The 10081-nt window shown below is 39.3% G+C and overlaps 1 protein-coding gene across 15 annotated transcripts in view; it reads right to left on the bottom strand.

Annotated features, from left to right (window-relative positions):
* Positions 1-2856: 2856 nt before the first annotated feature.
* The window catches only part of atp2b2 (ATPase plasma membrane Ca2+ transporting 2), a 124712-nt gene continuing 117487 nt past the window's right edge, over positions 2857-10081 (bottom strand). For 12 of the 15 annotated variants that reach the window (XM_087840805.1, XM_006783270.3, XM_006783272.3 and 9 more), the window contains 4 exons: positions 9775-9986; positions 9533-9640; positions 9245-9427; positions 2857-3254 (listed from right to left, as the gene is read on the bottom strand). In XM_087840805.1, coding sequence (XP_087696931.1) covers positions 2943-3254; positions 9245-9427; positions 9533-9640; positions 9775-9986 — 815 coding nt within the window. In that variant the 3' untranslated portion in view covers positions 2857-2942. Of the gene's footprint in view, positions 3255-6525; positions 6576-6889; positions 7080-9244; positions 9428-9532; positions 9641-9774; positions 9987-10081 lie in introns of all 15 variants that reach the window. The other 3 variants (XM_006783275.3, XM_035904508.2, XM_035904510.2) reach the window with 2 other exon arrangements.

Below are 10081 nucleotides of genomic sequence, written 5' to 3'. Positions count from 1 at the left end.
ACAGCACGTGTTATGATTGGGATGTAATCACGATGTTTTCTGACAGGAGCAGTGATTGATCACATACAGCCAAACGGCTGCATCGGCAGTATGACTCATTGTGGTGCATGATGGTAGATGTAGTCAGGAGGAGCTCCTGTGTCCACACCAGTGGAGTTCCTGTCCTCGATGGACTCATCGCTGTATTTACAAAGATTATTTTTTAAACTCAGTTTCTTTGCATCCCCTTAAAGCTGAATGTCCTCCCGGATGTAAAAGTGGTTTGAGAATATTGGCTCAAGTCTTTTTTTAAATATTATTATTATTATTATTATTATTGAAAATGCTATTGTTTTGTATTTGTTTTGTTTATTGTTTTACAGTTTATACAGAGAAACAAATAAATTGTCAAGTTAAAACAATGGAAAGAAAACAAAAGAAATCAACAGCTTTCAAGCAAAATATTAGAACCCAAACTGGGTTTTTTGCTTTCTCCAACTTAAATAAGACAGATTTTTTTATTCAGATGGTCCATGTTACGTTTTCAACACGCCTGAGCTGACTGGTAAAGCTTGTGCACCCTCTCCAGATGGACAGATTGGCTGGGAAATGACAGAGGAGGAGGATATAAAAAAGAAGAGAGATAGAACTTGTTGGATAAATGATCATATATACTTTACTAGCTTATAGAATTTTTGTTTTTAGAAAAATCTGGAGGGTTTTTTTTCTTTTCAAGTTGCATAATGAGCCTATCACGTCATGCTTGTCAGTGATTTCGATTAGTAATAGAAATACAATAGTACAGGCTAGTTAAGTGGCCTTGTCCTTCGGAGTGCAATAAGACTGGGTAAATGTGCCTTCTGTATGTAACATCTCTCTGGTAATGTCTGATTGGTCAAAGCACAATAAATAGTTTACAACTAGTGAGTACAGTTGAGATGCTAGAGTACTGTATATTCTGTGACGGCAGGAAGACAAGCTTGGTTAAAACACACAAAAGCACATCTAGAATTACACCACAGAAGTTTTCATTCATAACCAGATAGTGCAGAAAATCTTTTTTTTCTCATATATATATATATATATAGAAAAAGAGTCAAAGCAACATTCCATTTTTGTTCTCATTTCTTCTTTTTTTTGTCAGTTTTTCTGTTTTCTTAGATGTTAAAAATGTCTGCAGCTTTGTGTGGCTGCATGTGTCTCTGCTAGAGGAAAAGAAACTCCTTTAAACAAAAATAAACCATTAGGTTAAATAAAAAATAGACACAACGGAAAAAATATTCAATGTTTTCAACCAAAACGTTTTGATTTCCGTGCGGTACAGAGAAGCCAAATATAACTGCAAATTTCTAATATGACTCAGCTGCAGCCTTTTGATGGTCATAGATTTGTTTTTGTTTTTTTAAAAACGTCAAGTCCTTCGAAGAAGCAGGTTTATCTAGAAGAGTTCGCTATAAAGGTCCTGATATCAGCCTTTGACTCGAGCCCTGACCCCAGGCCAGTGCTGAAGCACAGAGAAAAAAAGACATAATCTTAACAAAAGAGAAGAAGCAGTGGATAAAAAGAATAAAATATCCCCCTCTGTCACAAAAAGGAGGCCTCTGTTTAGAAAAAAAACAAAGGCAAGCCACTCCAACTTGATCCCAACAATCATATAGAGTAATACTAAGATTCCACAATTACTATGTATCCCATTATATTTTGGTTTCTTTTTGTTGTTAAACCTCTAAAATTATCTACATTATTTGACAAGACAGCAGGCAAATTCCAGCACAGGGTTTTTCAGTAATAACACACCGAAACAGCTCTGGTCCATCTGAGCTTCGACTTCGCCTTCCTCCTTCTAGAAACCAGGAAGTTTATCTCTACGAGGTTGTAAACAAATTACATTCTCTTTAAGACATAAATAAGTCAAAGGTATTGGAGCCATTGAAGCAGGAACAAGGCAACATGCCAACAAACAAAGATAAACTCTCTCTAAATATATTTATATGTATTTAAATTTATAGAATATATCCCATAAATGCTATCATCATTATTATTATTTTGCGTTCCTCTTTACGGACAGGTGCAAAACTGTTGTGCAAGTTGAGCCCCACCACCTCGATACACATTTCCGTTTATGGATGAAATAAATTTGTACAGTTGGGTACATGTTCATGCCACACAGAAGAGGGGACTTTGCAGGCCAGAAACTCAGAAATGCTGTCTTTAAAATCGCAGTCCACAGTGAGGCCTAGCCCATCAGAACCAAAGAACTCCAATAAAATTAAAAGCCTTTTAAATAAAACCTGGGTAATGTACATTCATGCAGGAGCAACAATAATAAGAACAATAATAATCAGAATCAGAATTAGAATAATAACAATATTTTTCAATTTAATTTAAACTATTATCAGTATTAACAATGTTTTTCGTTGAGGAGAGGAAGAGTGAGCAGAGTTTAAAGTCTGTCCTCTTGTGTGATTTTTACTCCTCAGCAGTCTCCCTCCTCATCGTCCTCCTCCCAGTGCCACTAAAGACACCATTCGTACATATGTGCAGTCAGACCCACGCTTATACAGTACATGCTAACCAGTACAAGTGTATTGTCGTACACGCCACCGTGACTGCCACTGTACTCATACAACCACAAAAGCAGGATGGCTGTGTAGGTTTTGTGGCTTTGTTGCGCTTTTTTGATTGTATGCTAGTTTGTTTTTTCTTTTCACCTTGACATATTACTTAGATTTTCTCTGCTTTGAAAGGAGCAGAGCGCTTCAAGGGCTCTAGGCTAAGGGAAAATGGTGGACATTTTCCCCCCAGGACTGCCGGTAGGTAGCGGTTTGGGGGAGCTCGAAGTTGAGAATTGGGTGAAAATTTGGGGGTGAAGGTTACAGTTAAAGGTCTGGAGGAATTGGAGAAGGTGTCCTGACAATGTGAGGAAACAACATTAGAGGTTAGAGCTGAGTTTAGGATCAGGGTTAGAGGCTTGTCTCCAAGCTGTGCAGAGGACTGGCAGGGCTGGAGGACGCAGCTGATTTACTGGTATCAATAGTGAGATTAATGCCACTGTCAATAGCGTTGTTGTTCTTGTTAGGGGACGAGGGCTGGCTTGAGTACTTCATCCTTCTACGAGCAGAATCATCGTCCGTGTCATCAATAAGGGGGATGTTGGGTGTGGAGTCTTCTATCCTAAACTCAGGGTGTGTCATGAAGTTGTGGATGGATGTTCTGGAGTCTGGTTTTTCCAGGCCTTCATACAGGGAGCTACGGAATGCATTCACAACTCGGATCTGACATGGAAAGGGACAAAACAAAACAAAAAAACAAGAAGAAAAATGGTAAGAGGTGATGCCGGAGACAATATCAAAGGGTTGGAGGTACCCTCGAGATGAAAGAAAAGGCAGGGGGGGGTGGGAGGGTTTGAAGAGAAAAGGGGCATAGAAGGAGGGATCCTCTCATTTGAGGATAAAGAGTTAAAGAAGGAGCAGAAGGTGGAGGAACAGCAAGGGAGAAGGCGACTGCAGCCTGTGTTCTGCTTTCACAAGATGACTACAGTCACAAGTCATTCAATTTTGGCGTGCACTAAGGAAAACTGTGAGGAACACAATCATAAAAAAACACAACAAAATCATACATTTCAAGAAAAACAAATACCAAAGCAACACGAATGCTCGTTGTAAGTATACGCTTTAGTCCAATGTGCTGTATACCTAGAAACAAGCCACGTTAATAAATGGAATGCTTACAGAAAATTTAAAGGAGAATATCACATGCAAGTTTGTAGAAATCTGGTGGACGAGGTCAGTAAGAAGGAAGGAGGTTAGATCTGAGAGATCCAATCAAGTGGTTTAAAAACTTCTGAAGGTACCAGAACACTGTCTGGGACAATATCCACACAGACTCTGAGTGGGACACACAAACACACGAGTATAGCACACGGTGGGTATGGCATGGTCTCAAACAGGGCAATGGACAGTCAAGCCTGCATGAGGTTGGCTCAACACAAGCATCGCAGTGTAAAAACTCACAACAAAACAATAAAACCAAAAGCAAAACAGTGGCATTGAGACAACGAGCAAACACAGCAGGTTAAAATGTGACAAACACAGAAAATGAACAGGAGCTAAACACAAACTACATGCAACAGGACAGTGTGGGAGTGGTGAACACCGGTACACAGAGTACAGACACTAAACACATGGAAGTGAATAATGAAAATAAGAGTTTTACTGTCAGACGTCTGACGGTCAAAGCATGTTCCTGAGTCCATGCACGTCGAAGTAAACACTCAAGTATAAGGTCCAAACAACTATGTGACAATTTATTGAGACTAAAAAGTAGCACAGTAGTCACAGACTATGGCAAATTGCTGTTTTCATAAACCCTGTGTGCATCTTCAATTTATTTTGTAAAAACATCCTACTAACGTTTTACAAGAAACTAAATCATGACAAAAATGTGAGGTATTTGGAAAAAACTGCATCAGTATTGTTGCTGGGTTTTAATTGATAATTGGCTTTACATTTACATTATTAACTCAATTCTTGTTTAAAGTAGCTGAAACTAAAGAAATGAAAACAAATTGCTGTTGAATGTAGCAACAACATATCAATGCTTTTATGTATTTTGTGTTTCCAGTTAATAAAACGTTTAATTAAAGATAAGAAACCTGTTTTGTCATTCTTCACAGGAGCAGTGAATACACTAAATGGACAAAAATACTGGGACAGGAAACCCATGCCTGTGAAGCTCCCGCTGCACAGTTTTTATGCTGATGTTAATGCGAGAGGAGTTTTGGAGCCCTGCAGTTACTGACTCAGCAGAGACTTCATAACCTTTACACATTATGCGCCTTCACTTGCCACCAGGCATGGCAAGCTGCTGCCTGGAGTCCCAGGCCAGCAGGGGACCCCAAGGTCTGATCAACCTCAAACTACAGCAATGGTAATATGCAAGGTTTGTAATGCCAGTAGTTGAGACCTGACTTCCCTAAGGGTCCCTGCCCACCTTTACTCACTCCCACCGCAAGTGGCACACATGAGTCTGTTTAAACAAGCCAAATGTTAGGAAACCTTTTAGGAGTGAAAATAGACAGAAGAAGAAGAGGAAAAAAAGCAGGACAGTGGGGAATGAAGCAAACAATAATGGCTAATAAATATATTGCTCACTAGCTACAGTAAATGCTACTAGTCTAGCCTTAAATGTAGGGGAGAGACAGTCAAAATCATGAAGCTTCCACTAACATGAAGTTATTTCTTCTCTTTACTTAGATGTTTAACATTAGCTAACTTAGCTAGCAGAGCAGCATAGTTAGGACACTGGCAATGGGCCTGTTTGCACAGCTAGCATGTTAAAGCAACACAGAAGCTAGCTACAGTATTAACAGTTTTTAACTTAGTCTTGGGCATTGTTGCCAAAATAAACATGGTCTCTGCCATAAGTAATGTTTTACTGTCATTTTATCGGACTACTGTTTGTGGCGGTGGTGTCAAATTATTTAAAACAAAGTGGCAGCAAATGCTGTTGGCGGGTCCTTCTGTGAATTTTTGTCTGGGGCCCCAAAAGATGCTAGAACAACCTTGTTCTGTAAAATGGTGAAAACAATCGAATTCAGTAATTACGAAATGTGGCTCAATACTTTTGTATGTAGTGCATTTGAAATTTAAACTCTGCCACAAACCTTAAGACTACAATATTCCTTCTAATTTTAAGATATTCGATTTATAAAGCTTTGAGAATAGTGCATATTATATGGCAAACATTCTTGTAGTGCTGCAGTAACTGTGGTAGAGTAGGTGTAAGGAGAGAAATGAAAATTAATAATAAACAGAAGCCTGTCTGGATGATTGCATGTGACAGGATGTCTGACAAGTAACACTGATGGGGTGTCAAAAAAGGGTGGGGGCTGATTTTACTTTGCTGCAGAGGATCTATGTCTGTAACTATGGTAACATGACAGTCAACTACACCAACAGTATGAAGCAACAAGACGGGATGAATTATTGGTACACTACTGCCTTATAGTGAGTACCCTGGCCCCGATTCCAGTTCGCACAACCTTCACATGGGATTTAATTTGATTTTCATAAAGCAGGTTGTGTCAGTGAGGATGTGTGTGTCCATGTGTGCAAAATAGAGTGAGAGAGACAGAAAGATGAAGGTGGGCAAATCATTAAATAACACAGACGCTTTTGAATAAAATACACACTCGCCTCAAAGTTTGCAATGTGGCAGTCAAATGTGAAAATATTTTAAGCCAAATATACCGCTGCTACCTTAATATTTTCTTGTCACTGCTGGTGATTCAGCTCAAAGGACATGTAGGAGGTAAAATTTGTTTTATGCCAATCCAATGTGATTTGCCACAACAGCGTCACACTCCCAGGTAAAAAAACAAACAAAAACAAAGTTAACACTGCAACTTATACTTGAATGTTCACCCAGTGACTTGGTGATTTGATTGGAATTAGTTCACATTAATGTCTATAAAGACATAAAAATGTGAGGTTTGGATGAGGGGATGATGGATGGAAGATGAGCAGAGGGAGACAAACTCACAACCTGAAATGTCACGCCGTGGGTATCACCCTTAGTCCTGCGCTCCTAGCACTCTGAGGAAACAAACACACATTCACCAATGAGAAGACAGTACACCCAACCATGGGACGAGATATCAAGATGAATTTGAAATCCAGCGTGAACAAGAAAAAGACAGAAGAAATAGAGAAAATGAAAATGCAAATAGTAAGAACGAAAGACAAAAAAAAAAAAATCTTCAGAAATGCCAACCTCAAGATGGAGACTGTTGTTGTAAATTAAAAACAAATAAATCAATAAACTACAAAAAATAACTTTCTGCTCATGACAGGATGGCACCCCTGAAGCAAAGAGAGTGGAGAAGCAGACTGACAGAGTTCTGACTCACGGCCAGTAGTGGGAGGAGCAGTAGCAGCAGTAGTGCTTGTAGGAGAGGAAAGGGCATTGGACAAGGACACGTGACTAGGACTAGAAACATTGGTTACATCCTGGTTCTGGCTGGTGGTGGATGATTGGCGTCTCAGAGCCCCTGCCCCCTGAAAGGAGGTGCCACTCTTGAAGGTGTTGACTACTTCAATCTGTAGGAGAGCGGGACAGGAGAGGACAAATGGCTGCTCAGAGTGACACAGACCAAATGGTAACACAGGTTGATTGGTAGGGTGACTGGTGGTAGAGGGAGTATCTCAGTCATGACATGATGGAGGGCAGCTAAAGGTCAGGGTGTGGTGTCCCCACAGCAAAAATACTGAATCTGATCTAAAGAGCTGGTTCACCCAAATTACATGTGAGCTATAATGGTGGCCATGCAAATACTTTGGGTTCCCTTCAGATTTGTTGTGTGATGCTGATACAGAGCAACATTAAAAAGATTTAAAATTCAGTAGCTAATATTTATCTCTGGAAAAAAAACACAAATCATTTTCGTGTAAAATTTAAGAGAAGTAAGCGTGAGCAGTCTACAGTAGAACTTTCTACAAAGCAAACATTTCATGTTCGTTCTGATAGTGTTTCTTTTTTAACCCAGAGTAACACTGATGTTGTTTGCATTATTGTTCTACGTTATTAGCACCACAGAACAAACTTGTATTCAGTACCTAAAAATATGATATTACAAAACCTTGGCAAACCAGAACTTTCTGCATGGCCAGATAACATAAGAGGAAGATTGCCAAAAGCTTTGTTTTCCTTTAATTTGGGTGATCCCACCCTTTGACTTACTATCTGATGTAAACAAATTAAAGTCACAGATGCAGCCATTCACATCATCCAGTGCATGTTGTTTTGTGACATCTTCACTGAAGAAGAAAGTTAAGATTTAGTTCAAATTGGGTTTTGTTTTTCTTTCTTTTGTTTAAATTCCTGACCAATGCATATACAGTTGTGATTAGAAGTTTATATGTACTCATCATGGGTGTCAATGTCATGGTAAATTGGGGCTTTAAATGATTTATTTGACCTGTTCTTTTTGCAGGGTAGAATGATTATGCAGAATTTACCACTTCAACCAACCTCATCTGATGATGAACGTTTGGCTCTTATTCCAGACCTTGGCAAATTGTACATACGTGCAATTAACTTGTACTGACGTAGAATTGCTTGAATTGATGATTCCGGAAAGAAACCGTCCCATCTTGTGTAAATCTACAGTTCTCCTTCTTGGATCCTCAGTGAGTTCCTTGGTCTTTCATATTGTTCTAAATGTGACTGTGACTGATCAGTCATGATCACTAATGAGAAGTTATTAAGCCTTAAAGTCAATTTAAAAGGCATTGTAGAACCTTAAGCAGACTTTATTAAAGTGTACATATATATTTGAGCTTAGATATGGATCAGAGAAAATACAAAATAAATTCAAACTTTTGCACCCAGTTATTGTTTCTTAAAGTCATTAAAGACATTCGCTGTACAATCATTCAACCCTGGAAAAAGAACAGTTCAAAGCAATCATTAAAAGCTCCAAAGTACCATGACATTCATGCCCATGATGACTGAATGTAAACTTCTGACCACAGCTCTATGTAGAATGACTCATTTTAATTTGATCATAACCAGCTTATTAATAAGGACTTAACACTAAACACTAAACACTGTCATTTGCGTACAGCACAGATACTGTTCTGGCTGTAGTTTTTTAACTTGCTCTTGCGGATGTTAGGCAGCATCTGTCCACAGTACTACACCCAGGCCCATCAATAACACATCAGTGAGACGAAACCAGATCCAGCACACAAGCCGGACTGTCTGCAATATCACAGTGATACCGGTCTGCAGAGCTCACAAATGTGAAAACAGTTCAGTGGCTATATACTTGTATTTAACTCTTGGAGCTTCCACAGGTCCACGGCGGTGATCTAGGCAGTCCAGCGAGGGAAAGTGGCATCTTTATGCTCCTGAGTAATTCATCTTGAGATAAAAGGAAACTGTGACTGACTAACATGACCAACATATAAAATACAGTCTATCACTTCCTCATGGGCAATGCCTGAGGTGGAGAGACCTACACAAAACAGATCTTGTGAGAAACACAGACAAACAGTAAAAGAGAGGCTTTTTAGTAAATATTAGGGGTGACATATTTACCTTTTAGTGTTTTTATTATATAACTGGACAAAATTATTATTATAATGGACCTCAGCATATTATTGTGTAAAATTAAAGGGAATCTTAAACAGATTTTTAAACAAGTAACCATAAAGTTCACATGCTGTATCCATATATTAACTGGGTTTGAACTTGCCCTCACCTGAGTCTGAATGCGGTTGAGTCCTCTGAACCAGAGGATCTGTCCTCTCCTCAGCTCCCTCTCTGCGTGGTCGATCTCCTCATTTTCTTCATTAACATCCTCCTCTGGCAGCTCATCTTTCTGAGTTAACTGCCCTGCCCGCCGCAGGAAGCGCAGTCTGCTATTGGGTATGGTGGCTATCACCTAACCCGCAGAGAAGTAAAAGCACTAAGTGATGTACTTACTGTAGAGATGCACAGACAGGAAAATTGACCAAAAGACTTAGAAAGGGAAAACTTTGCCTATTACCTGTCCCCACACAAGCTCCCCCAGCCCGAGGAAAACACACCACATCCACTTTTCCAAGTCTAGAGGTTGACAGCTGAATGGCTTCCCTCCAAACTGCACAATCACGATCTATGCAAATTATAAAGTACACAGAAAACTGAAAATTACCATTACTTATCTGAAAAAATATATAATAATTAATAATTAAAATTAAAAATAACTGAGAAAAACAAGTAATTTCAGGAATTAATGCATCCACTTACCTGCACAGCAAACGTGCCAAAAACAATCGAGCAGAAGATGGGGTTCCTGAAGATACCGTCAAAAACATTCCTCTCTCCGTGGATTTTGCGGGCATTTATCTCATTAAACAGCTGCATCATGACAAAGGTGTTAAAGATGATGGTGTAGTGCTCAGAGGGTGGAGAGTGGAGAGGAGCATTGCGGCCACTGTCGATGTCAAAGATCTGCTCACCTGGAAGGAAAAGAAAGAGAATCAGGGAGTCAGATTGATGCCATAGTCTTTAAATCTGTAATATCCTACATCGGCATAACAGAGCAAAATAACCG

This window comes from Neolamprologus brichardi, chromosome 5 (assembly GCF_056152115.1).
Source record: "Neolamprologus brichardi isolate AB-2024 chromosome 5, ASM5615211v1, whole genome shotgun sequence".
NCBI classification, from domain to species: Eukaryota; Metazoa; Chordata; class Actinopteri; order Cichliformes; family Cichlidae; genus Neolamprologus; species Neolamprologus brichardi.
Note: the sequence above shows the minus strand (reverse complement) of the source record. Positions and strands in the feature narration are given on the sequence as shown.